General features: G+C 42.4%; 3 protein-coding genes across 3 annotated transcripts; 1 reads left to right on the top strand and 2 right to left on the bottom strand.

The window, feature by feature from the left end:
- Positions 1 to 4,912, bottom strand: LOC310818406 (mitochondrial basic amino acids transporter-like; the record flags this gene model as incomplete). The annotated part of the gene is made up of 4 exons (XM_083689350.1): positions 1 to 744; positions 1,617 to 1,700; positions 2,105 to 2,148; positions 4,885 to 4,912. The coding sequence occupies 4 exons, from the start codon at positions 4,910 to 4,912 to the stop codon at positions 1 to 3; spliced, it is 900 nt and encodes a 299-aa protein (XP_083545476.1).
- A 1,755-nt stretch (positions 4,913 to 6,667) lies between these two features.
- Positions 6,668 to 13,790, bottom strand: LOC310818232 (mitochondrial basic amino acids transporter-like). Its single transcript, XM_083689082.1, has 4 exons — positions 13,482 to 13,790; positions 10,096 to 10,139; positions 9,342 to 9,425; positions 6,668 to 8,600 (listed from the first exon to the last, which is right to left on the bottom strand). Exons 1-4 carry the CDS (start codon positions 13,507 to 13,509, stop codon positions 7,830 to 7,832), a joined length of 927 nt encoding a protein of 308 aa, XP_083545208.1. The 5' UTR covers positions 13,510 to 13,790; the 3' UTR covers positions 6,668 to 7,829.
- Positions 13,791 to 14,457: 667 nt separating this feature from the next.
- slc25a47a (solute carrier family 25 member 47a) lies at positions 14,458 to 18,657 on the top strand. Its single transcript, XM_083688471.1, has 6 exons — positions 14,458 to 14,614; positions 15,484 to 15,527; positions 15,624 to 15,695; positions 15,820 to 15,999; positions 16,313 to 16,577; positions 16,819 to 18,657. Exons 1-6 carry the CDS (start codon positions 14,578 to 14,580, stop codon positions 17,118 to 17,120), a joined length of 900 nt encoding a protein of 299 aa, XP_083544597.1. The 5' UTR covers positions 14,458 to 14,577; the 3' UTR covers positions 17,121 to 18,657.
- Positions 18,658 to 19,426: the final 769 nt, after the last annotated feature.

The raw sequence follows: 19,426 nt of genomic DNA, 5'->3' as shown, positions 1-19,426 counted from the left end.
TCAGCCACAAGTGTGGTGGCCGGGCGGCACTGATTCACAGTCCTTGGGCCCCTCCTCCAACCCCCGTGCGTACAAGAGCACCAGCGTGACGGTGGCGAAGGTGGCAGCATTCACAGGGAAGGCCCTGAGCAGGGTGGAAGTGAGGCCCCGTGTGAACACCCTCAGACCCTCCTTCCTCACACTCTGCCGCACGCAGTCAGCAATGCTGCTATACTGGTACACACCACCCACACCATCCGCTTGGAGGCGGGACTTGATCACATCCACAGGATAGGTGGACAGCCAGCATGCAATGCCCGACATCCCGCCAGCGAATAGCAGCTTGGGGATCATGTAGGGGTCATCAGGCTCGAAGCCCAGGGAGCGTATCATGATGTCATAGGCCAGGAAGTAGACTCCAAAGCCGGGCGTCTCACGGATCAGCGTGGTGACCATGCCGCGGTTGACCCCCAGCAGGCCCTCACGCTTGTAGATCCTGACGAGGCAGTCCAGGGAGTTCTTGTACAGCTTCCTCTTGGACTTCTTCTCCCCCGTCCCCTGCATCTGCATGCGTGTCTTGGCCAGCTCCATGGGGCAGCAGATGACACACTGGATGGCCCCCGCCGCAGCCCCAGCCAGGAACTGGTTCATGGGGGTGTCGTGGCCCAGCCAGCGCATGGTGTTGCCCTGCACACCAAACACTATGGCGTTGATGAAGGTTAGGCCCATCATGGGGGAGCCAATGCCTTTATACAGGCCAAACATCTGGGAGAGATAGGGGGATGGGAAGAGAGAAGAATATTTAATTTCAGGCTACTCATGGTATTCAAGGCATTGGGCTAGCACTGTGTATATTAAAAATAATGGAGGGATCTATATGATAGGCCTATTAGCTTCCTCCAGTAAATGTATAAAGTAAACCCATACCCATAGTGCAGTGGAGGCTGGTGGATGTACAAATTGGAGGCTGTAACACCGCTTGAAATTCTACCTCCAACAGCCTCCACTGCAGTAACTACAGGATTGGTGTCTTTCTCCCTCTAGCTAGATGCTATACATATGGAAAACATTAACTTGTGTTCCAACCATGTCATAAGCTATACTGTAAGCTACTATTTATATAAGATACAATTAGTACAGAAATCAAAACAACCACTATTAGCAGAGTGACAGACTTGAATGACAACATTGGAGGGAGTATGATAAACCGAAAAAAAAACATTACATCCAATACTACAGCAGGGTGTCTATATTGATCATTGTTTTCTCTGTGTTTTGTTTCAAATGTTCAGTTTGTTCATGTCTTCAGTAATGGAAACTGTTTGCAAGTTGATACTCTGGAAACTTGAGTGCGACAAATCGAGTCCACTAATGATCCAGCTTGGAATTCTAAGATGCCCGCTTTCAAGCACTTACACCTAAAAAAGTACAGTAGTCACACATTTCTAACAACTCCTCCAAGCGTAAAAGCTCAAATCATTACATAACAGCACTACAGACACCACAAAACCAGAGAGCTCTGAACCATTACATCAATACATAACCCAGACCGAGAGGCAGAGCAGACCACAATACGGTTGTGTTCTGTTGATGTCAACTGGGCAGATGCAGAGTTAATGAATGGAGGATGGACTTACTGATTCTTGCCGGACGATGGACTGGAAACAGTGAAAGGTACCACGATACAGAGGCTTGTCCACATTCTGAACCTGAAGTCTCACCTGCGAGACAAAGACAGGACAAAGGTCAAAGGTGACATGACTGGATTGGCAAATTTTAACTTTTTGGTTCAACAAACCACAGAGACAGGTACTGAACTATACTTACTACTGTGTGTATTGTTCTGGAGTTAATCCCTTGTCTACGAACACAGTAAGTTTGTTTTACAAGTAAGTCCCTGTTACAGTCCCTGTTACAAACTTCAATATCTATGATTTGTGTAGGTTACGTGTAAAATCTGAATTTGATATGAACATGATATTGAACCCTAAATAAATAATAAATCGTATTCCCCTCAGAACATAACATATCATTGTTTGTGTTTGGTCTGTCACAAGCCTACTAAACCTGGCAACAGAATCTAAATTCAGAGACAAGTCACTGGACAATAAAGGTATACACCTACCTTGACTGTGTCAAAGGGGTGTCCAACTAAGACTCCGGTAGCACCTAGAAGGAGTAGGAAAGAGTGAGAGAGGTATTTAGGAAAATATTTGGAACTGAGAGCAGATTTCTGAGACATGAGTTTCAATGGTCTCCAAAAGCTTATTGGTCTTATTTGAAGAGATCTCAAAGATAAAACTATCTCACTATGTAAACTTCTTCCACTACCATTATACGTTTAGCCAGCTGAGCAAGCACACCGTTTCTTCTGAACATCCTATTGCAGTTCTAAGACTGCCCACAATCTAGCCTATACCTCTAGCCTATACCTCTGGGATAAAACCTGACAATTACCTAACCTCTGTTTACTTCTATGGCCTAAATCGTACACTTGTAAGTGTCTCTCTACACTGAAGCCATCAGGCTGAAATAAAAACTGTGATTCATCTGAGAAGAAGGACATTAAAGGAGCAATCTGTAATTGGTACATCAATTTTTGGACTTTTAAATTAATGATATATGGCCATTGATTCTTGAAGAATATGACTTTACAAAAGCCTCATGAGCTTAGTTCAACTGTCTTACCGCATCAGAAGTATAAGCTTGCTTTACTCCATTGTTTGTAAACAATGCAATTCTAAACAAACACTGTATAGCTTCAAAACATGGTTAAAACTAAAACTATATTTCGATCTCATGGATGGTCAGTCCTTGCATCCATAGCTCTGTCTGTTAAATTGAGAGGGGTTACATTTCTCCAGCCCCATCCCTCAACTGTTTCCCAAAAAAGTGGTGGGGAGCCTGCTTTGTTGTTGTTTGAATTACAGATTGCACCTACAAAGCCCTGTACCCAATATCAACCTGTAACTGTAGACAGAATGTAACCGGCTGCCATCTGCATCTAGAACTGCAGCCTCATCTGGGAAACTCATTGGGGAGAGTCTACTTCAGGGTTAGGGTTAGGCTTGTAACCTAATAAGAGGCCCTGGCTGCACAGTGAAACCCCATCCCTGGAACCCTGACTGTGGTTGTCTCAGAGCCATTGACCCCTACAGAGTCAGACAAATCACCCTCCATGTTGGCACCAAATGGTCCATAACAATAACAATTCTAATTGACATTCTCACAGGAATGTGATAGTCTTTTGGAATGTCAAACCAGGATATCTAACCACTCTGGGCTGTCTCTGCCTCTCTGGGTAGGACTATAACACTGCTAGCTAATCCTATCTAAGCGCCTGCAGTGTGTCACAGGGGGACTGGCCCAAGCCAGCCATTCAGGAGAGAGCCCCAGCCATAAGCCAGGAAAAGAACACCAGTGAGTGGGCATATGTATGAGAGGGTGATGATCTCCAGGGACCTCACTCGGGACAACACCATTTGTGTCCTTGGTAACAGGCAGGCAAGGAGCCATAGATAGGTGTTATACAGTAACACATTAACTACAGCAGGGGAACCCATTAACCTGCATGACAGTAGGCCTATGCAGTTTACCATTTTGCCCCTTTAGTGTTTGAGGCAGGTACCTTTCTATACTATCTATCTATCTAGATCTATGTATCTATCTACAGTATATGGTACTAGATAAGGTACAGTATTTACAAACATTACTGCAACCCTGGAAAATTCCTGTGAAATGTAGGCCCAAAAACGTCTAAGCTTTGTGGCAGTCAGGACTCATATCAGAAATACTGTTTACCTTATGCTAGTGAGCAGTGTTAGTCATGATCACTTTGTAGGCTCAATAGCTAGCTTAGTTAAATCTCTCCGGGTATAGGCTACACTGTCCACCAAACTACAATTTTGGTGTTTGATGGGAGAAATGTTAGCTCCAAACATAGTTAAGCTAGTTAAGCTCGATTGCTATGGAAAGTTTGGTGTCAACACTGATGATAGGTCTCATAGTTCTCATAGGTCTTATACTGCATGGCTCTGCTCCAGTGGCTAACTCCCACTATGCCACTATCCCATGCTATGTTTGCCCTCTGAGTCAGGTCAGGTTTTTCCCACCAGTCCATTCACATTGAGCAGGTGGGCCACCACATGGGTTTACATGTACAACAATGACCTCCCCCCCCTCCCTGTGCATGATTGGCCTATGAAGGGGAGTTTGTGTGCAGATGTCACTCATATTTACGGGAGCGCTATCTTAGGTTGTATGTCCTGGTATGTAACATTACAGGTCAGGACATATTCATGCAAGCTTTCCATTTCCATTTTCCAACAGGGTGCACAGAGGACATCAAGGTTCATATTTTAGGTGGTAGAAAAACACCTGTAGATTGCTGTGCGTGCTAGTAGGAAGGGACCAATCTTATCTTTCTCTTCTCATAGCCAAGTCATTAAATATGAATAACTAACCTTCCATGGCTGTTAATTGATCTATAAATCATAGATAACACGTAATGAAACTACAGCCATAAAACATCCAATATTGCCTGAAATAAAGAGACCTCTAGCTTTCAACAGAACTTGCACTGATGAACAATTTTTCAAACCATTGTGACCTGATACAGGTAAATGAATTTAAACGTGCATGATACTACAGGTATTGTAGAATACTGGCATTTTACAGGCAGATTTCCACAGTGAGCAGTCAATAGCAGGGTTCCCAGAGAGATAGCCAATAGTTCACCCTTCAGGTGAGCAACTACCATACACCAATTACACTACAAGAAATATGTATATTGCAACAAAAATCATGCCTCCCAATAATGGTTAAGCCTAACTGTGAAATTGGTAGGCCTATCCTATTCACAAAGACCTCTGATGATAAAGATGAAGAGCTGATGATCTGACTTACCTCCAATGCAGCCAGCAAGGAAGTCCATCACCGCTCTTTAGTGTTGAAAATGATTTTACCCTCAGCTCTATGCTGTAAGACCCCTAACTATTTCTGTACCAGTGTTGGACAGTTGACAGGGAGGCATGTACCACCTGCTTCGGGGAAAACATTGTATCAAATCAAATTACCATTAGCTGACATCCCCCTTTTATGACCTTACCCCATCTCTCATTCATTGGTTGTGTATCAAAATACCCCTGCTTTCAAGGTTGCGTCAGCAGTACCATGTGATGTTTTGCTTTTGAAGGGGGTCATTGATGAAAACATCAACTCTGTTTTTGATTGATCATATTCGGGAGGTTTTTTGATAATGTCAAATTATGTGTTTGTCGTTTACACTAAGGACTGCAAAGGTTGATCAGGTCTAATGTAAGATTTGCAAAAACAAACGTATTTCGATGATCTGTAAGAATGAAAAATGCAGTATGAAAATTAAAGCACAAACTTAATGACAAGCAGAGAATGAAGTCTGAGTCAGTCATTTTTATTTTCCAATTTCTACAGGATGTTATTAACCGATGCAGAGAAATACACTGACTAGCTAAATTAGTTTGTTATAAAAAATATCATATCACATCTCAATGTTTTCTGCTTTTCTTTTCCAATCTCATCTTCAAACAGCAAAACCTAAATGACAAAAGAGCCCTTTAAAACCCTGAGCCTTGTTCAAACCTAAACATTTGGGACACCACAACTAATGAGATAAAAAATATAGGTCTTTATATATTTACATTTTCCACCCACTTCCAGATCATATATATGACATATTTGGATCACATACTGTACATATTGCATCTTTTCTCAAAGCTAGAGTCCACATGATTTGAAAATGCCCATCGGTCTGTTGCTCTGTTGTATCTTGTACTGAAGAAATACAATAACATGAATAGAATATTCATTGTTTTGACCTCATAACAATCAAGGTAGAGCTTATCCTCAGTTGATAACAAAACATCCTATTATGACAAACTCATGGCATAGCTGATACATGCAGTACAAGATACAAGAGGTTAAAATTAGTGATTTGAATTAGCAAAACCTTCTGAGATTACTGAATGTCACATTACAATCGTTTTTTTGTTTTATAACTGACACCTTTCAACCACCATCAGGGCAGCAGCATACAAGGGAAATAGATCTTGTATCTCAGCAACAAAATACTTTCTTCACAACCAAACAAATGCATAAAATAGCAGCTATGATGGTTCCAGGTCTCCATTCCATTGGTTCTATACTGAGTATCAGTCTGATTGCAGTTGTGGGAGAGGTGAAAGTATGTTTGCAATACATTCAACATATCCAGTGCATTTGTGACTTCCCTGTTTCCCATGTGTTTCTCCCTTTGAAGTGGAGGAATGCAAGAGCACTGAATCAGTAATAGATAGATTTTGTGTTGATAGTACTGGTGTACTGTTAGGTCCACAGACACCATATGAATCTTCTCATACTGAAACAATAGACAAATCTTCCCATGCATATAGGAGAGAGAGATCGGCTGCTCTGTGCAAATACAGTTTCAGCTGCTTGTAAACCAGCAAAATGATGCCAAACTGCCCCGTTGACTACCAGGGCAATCCTGTAGAATACCTGGGAAGAACAGGCTGATACACTAAAGGCTGCATATTGAGAGGAGCCAAAGGGTTGTCAGTTCAAGAGACACATTAGTTGACACCAACAACCATAACATTCTGGCCCAAACATGGATGAAGCTACACAAACAATTTTCATTCTAGCATTTGCGATATTTACAGTGCTATTTAGCGAATCAAATCGACAGATATAAAATTCTCTGAATCTATTCACCAGTAAAACATGAAGGGCAAAACATTGCATTAGTCAGTAAAACATGAATGCCATCCAGAAAACACAACACAATAACTCAACACAACCTAGCCAACTAGAACTAGAGATTTAAACAAAAAATGTCACATTCTGGACTTCATTCAGCCATCAAATGTCACTCAGATACAGTATAAGGTTGTGTCTTAGTTTACAATGGATAACAACATTTGCTGAATACAATCTAACATGAAATGCTTTAGTCAATATTCTCTTCCAATAAATCTGCTTAGAAGCTAAAATAGTATGAAAGAAAATGGAAAGAAAAACAGTGTTGATGCGTCAGTTAGATGAGCAGGCTCAAAATAGTAGACTTACAGAGAACAACAACAGGAAGTGATTTTTGTTAGTAACCGAAGCCTCACTGTAACCTAACTATAACAATAACATAACATTAACCTCAGCTTTTTTGGTTTGGGAAATATAAGAGGAGGGTCCGACAGAGGAGGGAGAAGTCAAGCTATGGGTTCAACCGCTGTCACTGCTACATTCCATTTTCTTTCTTTGTCTAATCTTCCAGTGCTTGGCTTCTCCATATCAGTAGAAGTGTTAATATCATAAGGCAGGAAAAAAAGGTTGCTTTTAAACATCATACAAAATAAACCCCCATAATAAGTGATATTTACAACTGCAGTTTCACACTGCATATTTATAGATATACATATGTAGCTTGAATGATCAGTCAGCGTATGTGATACCTTCGCCACCACCACGACAATGTGGCTCAGTAACATGTCTAGAGCAGTGGTTCCCAAACGTTTTAGAGTTATGACCCATCTGGCTGTCTTGAGACTGATCACACACAATACAAAATCATGGTGACATACAGGTTGGAGTTGAGACGGGCGGGGGTATCTGAGCTCCAAAACCTCAAGCAATTCTACTCTTAACATTCATATTCCAACAAGAACAAAACCATGTCTTTAGCAACAACTCTCCCAGTTTGGGAACCACTGGACTTGAGTCCTACACATAGATTCAGAGAGTATTAGCAGCCTATGGGTTTTCCTACCCCACCCAACAGCAGAGTGCTTCCGATGGGGTTAAAGACCTCCAGACACGAGTCACAGGCTGGAGGGCTGGCCCTGCTGCTGTAGCTGTGTGTGGTGGCCCGGTGGCACTGATTCACAGTCCTTGGGCCCCTCCTCCACCCCCCTCGCGTATAACAGCACCAGTGTGACGGTGGCGAAGGTGGCAGCATTCACAGGGAAGGCCCTGAGCAGGGTGGAAGTGAGGCCCCGTGTGAACACCCTCAGACCCTCCTTCCTCACACTCTGCCGCACGCAGTCAGCAATGCTGCTATACTGGTACACACCACCCACACCGTCCGCTTGGAGGCGGGACTTGATCACATCCACAGGATAGGTGGACAGCCAGGAGGCAATGCCCGACATCCCACCAGCGAATAGCAGCTTGGGGATCATGTAGGGGTCATCAGGCTCGAAGCCCAGGGAGCGTGTCATGATGTCATAGGCCAGGAAGTAGACTCCGAAGCCGGGCGTCTCACGGATCAGCGTGGTGACCATGCCGCGGTTGACCCCCAGCAGGCCCTCACGCTTGTAGATCCTGACGAGGCAGTCCAGGGAGTTCTTGTACAGCTTCCTCTTGGACTTCTTCTCCCCCGTCCCCTGCATCTGCATGCGTGTCTTGGCCAGCTCCATGGGGCAGCAGATGACACACTGGATGGCCCCCGCCGCAGCCCCAGCCAGGAACTGGTTCATGGGGGTGTCGTGGCCCAGCCAGCGCATGGTGTTGCCCTGCACACCAAACACTATGGCGTTGATGAAGGTTAGGCCCATCATGGGGGAGCCAATGCCTTTATACAGGCCAAACATCTGGGAGAAAGAGGAGGAGAAAGAAAGAAGTTCAATTTCACATAGAAATATAGACTACCCAGAGTACTCCATTTAAGGTATTAGGATAAGACTGTATTGAAAAGAATCGAGAGAGCCACATAATAGGCCTACTTGCTACATAAACCCATGCATGTGGATTGATACAAGTTACAGTATGCATAGAAGAAAATCCATAAGAAGTACATACATGAAAACAAATAGTCTATGCCCCCCCATTTCCATTGCTTCTCCAACCCCTATTGGTAGAGTGAGTATTCCAGCACGACTCGCAACAATGGCATCCCACTGCGTCACAAGACCAGGAACATCTTCTGACAGGGGTCCAGTTTCAGGACACAGTGACCTTATTAACAGGTCACTGAAGGCCAAATCAACTGAACACTACCATGTAGCTCATGCCTGAATATCAAACAGAATCGGTAGAATGACAACATTGGAGGGTGTATGAGAAGATGTTGGCAGAATTACGAAAAAAAAACTAAAACCAAAATGTCAAAATAAATGTTTTCTTGTGTTTTGTTTAAAATGTTCAGTTGAGATATTGTTAATATCTCAAGTAATGCAACGTGTTTGCAAAATGATACTCCACAAAACCAGAGAGGTCTGAAACATTATTTCCGTAAATAACCCAGACCAAGAGGCAGAGCACACCACAATACGGTTGTGTTCTGTTGATGTCAATGGGACAGATGCAGAGTTAACGACGGAGAATGGACTTACTGATTCTTGCCGTACGATGGACTGGAAACAGTGATAAGTACCACGATACAAAGGCTTGTCCACATTCTGGACCTGGAGTCTCACCTGGGAGAGAAAGACAGGACAAAGGTCAAAGGTCAAAGCAAAATCTGGATGTCCAATCAGCTTCCCTTCTGATCAGCACATCACCTCACATCCTGACATAAGCATAGCAACACAGGAACAATAGGGAGGGGCCACTGTGTACATTAACATTACACACACATATATCAATGAAGTGTACAGACATGATTTTTGTGACATGACTGGATGAGCAAATTTTAACTAAAAGTGTTATCCATTGGTGGGGGGCTGGGGAGGGTTCCAATTAATTTTCTGGTTTAACAAAACCAAAAAACAACTGACACACAGAGACAGGTGGATTGACCTGAACTGTACTTACTACTGTGTGTATTGCTGTGAAGAGGGAGTTTATCCCTCATCTACAAACACAGTAAGACTTTTTCTGTAAAATGAAGAAAGTCCCTGTTACAGGTAACAAGGACAACTCCAATATCCATGTTTTGAGTAGGCTACACAATCTGAACAATTTATAGTAAATACATGCAAGCAGGGCTACATGATATTTAATCCTAAAATTAGTCATATCGCTTATCAGAATGTTACATGTCATTGTTTGTGTTTGATCTGACACAAGCCTACTAAGCCTGGCAACTGAATCTATATTCAGTGACAAATGACAGGATAATAAACATTTTAAAAACCCAAAACCTACCTTGACTGTGTCAAAGGGGTGTCCAACTAAGACTCCGGCAGCACCTAGAAGGAGAAGGAAAGAGGGAAAGAAGTATTTACAGTAGGAAAATATTTGGAACTGAGAGCAGATTTCTGAAACTTTTCATTTTCAACCTTAAAGTTACTGTTGTGATATAGCCTACTGGTTCCTCTTAGAAATGACATGGTATCTTTGTTCTAAGTTCCTAAGTCACACAAATTTGACTTTGCAATGATCAGTATGATTTACTTCAAAATGTATTGCAACTAAATTATCAGTAAACGCGACAAATGGCTTCCTATTATCTACACTAAACCTTTGTTTACTAATGTAGCCTAGTCCTAAATCATACGTCTCAAAAGTCTCCCCACACAGAAGCCATCACCATACGATAAAAAACACTGTGATTTATCTGAGAAGGATATTTAAGCCCTGTACCCAGCATCAACCTCTAACTTTAGACACAGCTGCCTCATCTGGGAAACCCATTGAGGATAGGCTCCTTCAGGGATAGGCTAGTCCTACATGACAACTTCTCTGAATGTTATGTAACTTAGGCTCACAGGGTACCCATGCACGGATGCCAGTCTGAGCCTTCTGACTAGGGTTGCAAAGGATGGAAATGTTCCTGGTAAATTTCAAAACTTTCCTGGAAACATTCAGAACATTGGTAGTTTACCGGAATTTTGGGAATTATCAATGCATCGTCTGAAATTGTATCTGGATTTTCCTCTAATGATCTCCACAGCCTACTGAATACTCAATGCAAAATAACAATTATAAAAGCATTTCTGAGATTGTGCATGAGGATGTACACCTTATGTATCAAAACTGATGACAACCTCCATATCTGTCTCTCGGGTGATTTGCCCACGTTAGCTAGTTAGCGAGCAATCTGACTTAAACTGCATGTTTCTCCATAACAAAATGTTCCACCATCTTGTAACTCACAGACAAGATGGGCACAAAGAAAAGCAATATATAAAATACATTTTACATTTGCAGAGTGGTTTTCTAAGAACAATTTCTGATGATTTCCCAAAATGACTAGTAAGTTACCATGCCATGGTTTATAGGAATTTTGCAACCCTTGCCTTTCCGAGTCTTGCCTTTCCGTGTCACCTAATATGAGGCCCTGGCTGCACAGTGAAACCCCATCCCTGGAACCCTGACTGTGGTTGTCTCAGAGCCATTGACCCCTACAGAGTCAGACAAATTATCCTCCATGTTGGCACCAAATGGTCCATAACAATAACATTCTAATTGGCATTCTCACAGGAATGTGATAGTCTTTTGGGATGTTTGGTGCCAACATGGCACCCTTTATAATTATACAACTCAACCAGGATATCCAAGTACTCTGGGCTGTCACTGCCTCTCTGGGTAGGCCTATAACACTGCTAACTAATCCTTTCTAAGCGCCTGCAGTGTGTCACGGGGGGGGGACTGGCCCAAGCCAGCCAATCAGGACTCAGGACACAGTCCCAGTCATAAGCCAGGAAAAGAACACCAGTGAGTGGGCATATGTATGAGAGGATGATGATCTCCAGTGACCTCACTCGGGACACCACCATGATTTGTGTCCTTGGTAACAGGCAGGCAATAAATAACCCACATTTGACGTTAGATAACTGTTATATACCACGGTAACTACAGCAGGGGGACATGTGATTGCCCTGTACAGACCAATACAACAGTAAGCCTATGCAGTTTTTACTATTTTGACTTATTGTTTGTGGCAGGCACTGTTCTATATGGTACATGGTACAGAATTACAAATGTTGGGTGACTGGTTAGCCTGTGTAATGTATATTCCTGACTTCTAACCTTCATGGCAGTCGGGACTAATATCTGATTACCGTCTGCTTATGAGCAGCATTTGTTATCATCACATTGTAGGCTAAACTCCATAGCATTGAGTCAAATGTATTTGTCAAAGTCCTAGATATATATGTAGTCCACAAAAAAAAACTCGGTTTAAGGTTTACAATTTTGATGGGGTAAAAGTTGGCTCCAAATGCTCAAACACAATTAGTTTAGTGCAATTGCTATTGAATGTTTGGTGCCAACACTGATGATAGTTTGCCAGCTCTCGTACAGTATGTAAGGCTCTGCTTCTTAGAGACTCACTCCCACTATGCCACTATGCCACTATGCCATGCTATGGTTGCCCTCTGAGTCAGGTCAGGTTTCTCCCGCCAGTCAACTCACGTTGAGCAGGTGGGCCACCACATGGGTTGTGCGACAACGACACCCCCATAGCAGAACAGTGACAGTGACAAGAAAGAGAGTGATTGGCCTGTGAGGGGGAGTGTGTGTGCAGATGCCTCTCCTTTTTACAGCAGAGCTATCTTAGGTTGTATGTCCTGGTATGTAACATTACAGGTCAGGACATATACATGCAAGCTTTCCATTTCCATTTTCCAACAGGGTGCACAGAGGACATTGAGGTTCATATTGTAAGTGGTAGGAAAACACCTGTAGATTGCTGTGCGTGCTAGTAGGAAGGGACCAATCTTATCTTTCTCTTCTCATAGCCAAGTCATTAAATATGAATAACTAACCTTCCATGGCTGTTAATTGATCTATAAATCATAGATAGCTTGTAATAAAACCACATCATAATACATACAATACCACCTGAAATAAAGACACTTCTTGCTTTCAACAGAACAGAACTGATCCACAGTTATACCATTATGGCCTGATTACTGGTAAATAAATCTAATCAGCAGAATACTAACAAGGTAATATTGGAGCATTTTATAGTGAGCAGTAAATGGCAGGGTACCCAGATAGATCGTTCAGATAGATAGCCAATAGTTTACCCTTCAGGTGAACCCAATACACAACACAAAATCTGTAGGCTTGCAACAAAAGTCATGCCTCCCAATAATGTTTCAGCCTATTGTTAGTGTGAAATTGGGAGGCCTCTCTTCCATCTTAGTTCTTTTAGCCAATGCATTTCAATCATTTTACTACTAAGGTTTTAACATCACCTAACCCAACTACGCCACATTACGTTGTCTAATGTTCACAGTATTATGTCACGTGTTGTTAATTTCCATTGAAAGAATTTTGAGAATGCGCCTAGCGTGAAGCGCCAACCTGCGGTAAGTAGAAAAATGCAGTTGAAATCACGCAATGGAATTGCATCATAGAAATGCTATGATGGTGACAGACTACAATGCTAGATAGCTAGTGGCATGTCTATTTTGCAAGCTACGAAAGCTTTCATGCGCATATATAGCACTCAAAGGGAATGAATCCCACATACCCTTTTTGCAGTATCGCATGTGCAAGTGGCAACGAGCATGACACGCTTACTAACTCAGTCATGATCAAGGTGAGAGTCAGAGTGGTTGGCTAGCTGATCTCTGACTTACCTCCAATGCAGCCAGCAAGAAAGTCCATCACCGCTCTTCAGAGTTTAGAGGTCTACAATCTCACCGAACAGCTATCTTATTTTGCGTTTTGATGCCGAATCTTTATTCCTTATTTCCTTATTCCGTATTAGCTAGCGAGCTAGGCCAGTCTCGTGTCTCGCAGATAATGTCCTAGCTAACTAGCTAGCTGCTACCACTGCAGTCAACTTGTCAATGTCTTCTATCTTCGTCTCACCGTTTGTGTTAGCTATCAAGGAGTAAGCTTTCACTCTCTCGTTAAATACATTTATTCGACCTCCATGAGTAGTACCTACCCCCTGATCTCACTATTTCTGTAACAGCGTTTGACAGTTGACAGAGAGGCGTGGAAAACATCGTATCCAATCAAAATACATTTTCGAAGCCGACACCCCTATTTTAAGATCTTACCCCATTGCTCATTGGTTGTGCATCAAAATGACCACGCTTTCAAGGTTGCGTCAGCAGTGCCGTGTGATGTTTCGCTTTTGAAGAGGGTCATTGAATAAAAACATAAACTGTTTTTGGTGATCATATTTGGGTGGGTTTTTTTTATAAGTTCAAATTGTGTGTTTGTCGTTATACCAATGATTGCAATGGTTGATCCTGTCTAAATAATAAGAAATAAGAAAATAATAATTGCTTTGGGTTTGGCTACATACAAGGTCACTGAAAAATCATTATTCTCAATGGCATGAAGTTTGCTCGGTTATAAAACATTTGAATGAAACAGTGCCTAAATCCAATCATGCATACCCCAATCCAATCATTCATGCACAAGCGTAGATACAGTATAGAAGAATACTGTTCTACCTCAACAGTATGTGCACAAGCCTCGACTTGCCAACAGCAACGTCGGATTTCTTCGGCTTCACTCGGCCCCACTATCGGAAGAAGCGATTCATATGCAGCTGCACGTGTTATTTGGTATGAAGGACGCAGAGCAGTCATAGTGTGGCACTAGCAGCTGGTCCACGCATTTACTGACAGATACGACGGTACGATTTCCGCGGAAACATGAGCAGAATGGATTTACGTTGATATTAGAAATATCAACCCTGTTCTTTTCTGGGCAAGGATGCATATTGCCGATTTCGCTGCAGGATCCATTGGAGGTAGGTAATTGCAGCTACAGCGGCAAACATACAAACTAATAATACAACTGTAGGAAGGTTTCCAGTGTCCTCTATAAGTGTACTGTACAATAGGTCGTGTTAAATCTCAAGAACGTAAGTCTTAGAGTAAAGTTAGAAATGCTGTGTAGCCTAAGCAACTAGCCCTATCCGGATGAGTTGAGTTGAGTTCAGTTGATATTCCCAATGCCATATCCTTCAAATCTTTGTCCAGATTTTGGGGTTGTGCAAAACAGATCTAACGTGCATGAATGTAGCCTTCTTTTTTTTTTACTTTTGACTTGCAAGGATTTGTCAAGATAAGGCCTCAAAGCCCTAAATCCTTCTTGACAGTGTTGACCTGTCCATGACCAATCTGTCCTGGCCTCCTCTGTGTATAAGGTCTCAAAGCCCCAAATCCTTCTTGGCAGTGTTGACCTGTCCGTCATCAATCTGTCTTGTCCGCCTCTGTGTACAGTATATGGTTTTTACAGACGCGTACCTATGACAGTATCCCAAATGACAGTCAACATTTGGTTGTAATGCCTTACCTCATGCATTCTTCAGCAGTTATTTGCCCAGAAATTATGTTGAAGCTATTTCATTTATGCTATTTTGCCTATTTGCTATATGCTATTTTGAATTCAACACAATTTATACCCTTTACATGCAATATCGGTATAACTTTGTTGAATACCAAATGCTGTTAATGTTACCATGTATTTTGTGGGTGATTACCTACATTCTGGAGGGTTCACTTGATGCCAACAAAGTGGTTTTCATTACAATGGGGTAGGCTGCTTGGCATCTTCTCTCTCTACTCCTGGTAAACTTTCAGAGGTCTTGATTTCCATTTCTCTGTCTACACAAAGGGGCATGTGGGGTTGCTGTTGGGTACCCTTTTGACACAGTTAAGGTAAGTTTATTTTTTGATTGAAATGAAAATATTTGAGGCATAGCATAGACCCTAACCTTTATGTTAACGATTGTGTGGCTTACTTATTTTTCTTAGGTCAGGATACAAACTCAAAAACAATTTACTGGAATATGGCAGTGCATCGTAGCGACAGTTAGAAAGGAAGGGGTATGTAACAGTCGTTTATGGAGTCCTTCACTAATCGTTTAGGGAGTCTCTCATTAGTCACCCTATTCAAGTCATCAGTCGAGTCCATCAACACCCCCAACACCTCTCTCTCTGGTTCCTCCAGGTACATGGCTTCTTCAAGGGGATGGCTCTGCCCCTTACCACGGTTTCCATGACTTCCTCTGTAGTGTTTGGCACCTACATGAACTGCCGGCAGTGCCTGAGCCAGCTACGAGGGGGTGCTGGAGCACCAAACACCAAACTGGACATCTTCCTCTCAGGGCTGGCTGGGGGTGTGGCTCAGGTAATGCTCAATTTCTGATTGGACGCTCATGGCGCTGATGTTCAAGGGAGGACAGTGTCATATCGGTCCCACTTTATGTTAGGTGCGCTAATATTGTATGTTGCCATGGTAGTTACATTGGAAGTTACATTTAATTACAATGTAATTACAGTGTTAACTGCCAATGTAACAGTCATGTAAATGCATTCCAATCAAACTCAATCTAAAGTGGGACCCGACATGTGTTACCCCCTCCATTTTAGGGGGTACAGCTGATAAGTCAGAACCATGTGCGTGTGAGGACAGTGGCATGGCCTAATTTATCCCCACACAGGTGACAGTGATGTCACCCGGTGACATTGTGAAAGTCAGACTGCAGTGCCAGACAGAGTCCAGTCGAGGTGGTATCGACCTGCCCAAACCCAAGTACAGTGGGCCCGTCCACTGTCTAATGACCATCGTCAGAGAGGAGGGGGTGCTGGGCCTCTACAGGGGGGCTCTCCCCCTCATCATGAGAGACGGACCATCCTTCGCTACATACTTCCTGACTTACAGCACACTCTGTGAATTGCTGACCCCTCCAGGGAAGAAGGGACCAGGTAAGTGAAGTTTTATCAGTCAGAAGCTGAGGCTCATTCAAGAGGACTCAGTGTTCCAGAATGGTGGGGATAGGAGGAATCTATTCTGTGTATTATACATAATATTGTGTAATGTTACCACTCTAGCTTCTCATGATGGCTTTGTTTGTGCCACATATTATTTTGTCTGCTTTGATCAAACCTTGTCCAAAAATAACAGCAGTGTATCAACCCCCCCCCCCCCAACTCTCTTGATTCTCAGAGTGGACTGGAGTGTTGCTGGCGGGTGGTTTGGCTGGTATGACTGGCTGGACTGTGGCCACGCCCATGGACGTGATCAAGGCCCGTCTGCAGATGGACGGAGTCAGGGAGATGAAGAGATACAAGGGCTTTGTCAACTGCATCACTGAGACTGTCCGTGTGGAGGGCAGCAGGGTGTTCATCAATAGCCTGGCCATCAACTGGCTGCGGGCCTTCCCTGTCAACATGGTGGTGTTCGCCACGTACGAGCTCCTCATCAGCTTCCTCAGAGCCAAACCTGACAGTTTGAGTAGTAGTGCTTAACTATATAATAATGTATGCCATTTAGCTGACGCTTTTATCCAAAGCGACTTACGTTGCAGTCAGTGCATACATTTTTCAGTATATATGGTCTCAGCGGGACTCAACCTCGGTCCTTGAGGGTTGTAGTGTCCGCTGATTTATACCTGAAAAAATAGGTGTACGCTGTTATACTAGCAAACATTGCAGCAGGAATTAGCGAATGAAAACCAAATATAGTTATATAAAACAAAAACAGTTATGATGCATATTTGTCTTTTTGTAGCTGTTTTCCCTGAGCAAATGAGAATTGTCAGCTTACAGGACACCTGTAATCACGCGTCCGTATTAATACACTTAGTTAGTGATACCAGGCTGGCTGTGCTGTGCACTCTCATAGCAGTTAGTGACATAATGAATAAAGTGCCATAAGCGACACAAAACACCTCGAGGTTTGTACCCCGCATCTACACTACAGTACTCTAACTACTGACTACTCCCTCTCTCTGTCATGATGTCATCATCAAAGGACAGGGAGATAGGCTTTGTACTGATGCAAGCTACTGGCTTTTGATGGCAAACAAAACACATGTCTGTTTTTAGGCACGGCTTTACTTGAAAATAGTTGTATTTGTATTTATGTTGTATTTTATGAATGAGCTGCCAAGTGCACAATTTTAAAAGGGAATAAGGCCAGAAAAACTGCAGCAGCAGTGTTGTGAAGGCTTTCATGTTGAAAATGGAGAGAGTTTAATACAGTTTTTGTGGTAGGAGGAAAACAAAAAATGATTGGAAAACAGTGGATGCCGGGTTACAACTTTAAAGTATTATTACATATTTCTCTTTCATAACTGAAGGGCACATAACTGTAAGCTGGCAATTCCCTGCATGAGAGTGGTATAGATTAATTCAGTCAGGTATTATTTCTAACATGAGATGCAGAAGATTGTCAAACCTATGAATGGCCTTGTGGTGAGGGTTAATTGAAAACATTTATAATTAGTTTCCTGCTGAAAGTGTTTTGTATGCTTACACAGTAAGCATAATTCATGCAAATGACTTCATTATACATGACAATGTATTAATGTGACAGTTGTATTTCTGTGGCCTACAGTATAAGTACGCATTTCACTCAGGTATCTTGTGAATGGCTGCTATTTGCGGACAATGCTGTGACCTCGTTATGTACTTCTCATGTATTTGTTGGGATATTGTTACAATAATGCAATGCCTCTCTTGCTGAGTACTTTTCTTAGGTGACTGCTTATATATGCTGTGTAACATTTGGAGTCATTACAAAGATGTTAAGTTTATTATTCTTTTATGCATACTTTATTTGAAATATTGTTGCTGACACTGAACTTTGTACATTTGTCAATGTATGGTTATCAGAATGTTTATGAAATGTGACATAAATGGATTGTTGGATGAAGCCGTTTAGCAGCAGATGATTGTGAAGCTGTCACCATCATCTGATGTGGATGTGGTTGACTTTACTTAAGCGAAGAAATTGGAGTAGACGTTGAACAAAACAAAGCTGATTGCGATATGAATAAAAAGTACAGGAGGGAGTGCATTGCAATTTGAAACTAAGAAGCTTCTAGTTTTCATAACTGTTCATGTTGTCTTATGTCATTGTATTATTATAGAAATTATACATGACCATGTTATTACATTATTATGACATGGAGGCTGTGAAATGTAACCAAAATAGTGACTAAATGTGACTAAATTCTAGGGACATCTAGTGGACAAAAATATCAGTGCGTCAACAGAGTTGTTCATATTCACTATCGTAACAGCTCAGTGATGATTCACTCAAGCCCTGACTCCGTAATCAACCCCGAGCCCTATTCCTCAGACATCTATCTAATCCTCTCAGATCTACACAAGTGCCTAGAGGGTAAGGGTTGATTTGGGACAGGGACTGTAATGTCTTCTTATAACACAAAGCTATGGTGAGAAACGCTTGTTCTGGACAACTACTGAGTGAGCAGACTCTTGCTCCAGCCCAGCATTCTGAAGTGCTTTGCTTTATAGGAGATAATATTAATTATGGGCTATATCAATCATTGATTTCTCATGTCGCCTCTCCTTGCCTCCTTCTCAAAAGGCTTTGTAGAAGGAGATCTGAGGTTTATCACTTCTGACCTTCCCAGAAGGAGGCAAGGAGAGAGGATGTGAGGAATGAAGGCTTTTGAGATTCACCCCATGCATGTTTTTTCCTTGTAGATGGCACAGTGCCTCCCTCTACAGGACACCGATGTAATAGCGGCACACATTATAATTACTACCATCCCTTTCGGTGCCTTAATTGCTCAATATTCAGA

Source organism: Argentina silus, assembly GCF_951799395.1.
Source record: "Argentina silus genome assembly, chromosome: 17".
NCBI classification, from domain to species: Eukaryota; Metazoa; Chordata; class Actinopteri; order Argentiniformes; family Argentinidae; genus Argentina; species Argentina silus.
This window is presented reverse-complemented; position numbering and strand designations above follow the sequence as displayed.

Coding starts and splice junctions, on each gene's coding strand:
- LOC310818232 (XM_083689082.1), bottom strand. CDS start 13,509: ATGGACTTTCTTGCTGGCTGCATTGGAG. Junction 10,140..13,481: donor TCTTGCTGGCTGCATTGGAG/GTAAGTCAGAGA, acceptor TTCTCCTTCTAG/GTGCTGCCGGAGTCTTAGTT. Junction 9,426..10,095: donor ACCCCTTTGACACAGTCAAG/GTAGGTTTTGGG, acceptor TTTCTCTCCCAG/GTGAGACTCCAGGTCCAGAA.
- slc25a47a (XM_083688471.1), top strand. CDS start 14,578: ATGCATATTGCCGATTTCGCTGCAGGATCCATTGGAG. Junction 15,528..15,623: donor ACCCTTTTGACACAGTTAAG/GTAAGTTTATTT, acceptor TATTTTTCTTAG/GTCAGGATACAAACTCAAAA. Junction 16,000..16,312: donor TGGCTGGGGGTGTGGCTCAG/GTAATGCTCAAT, acceptor ATCCCCACACAG/GTGACAGTGATGTCACCCGG.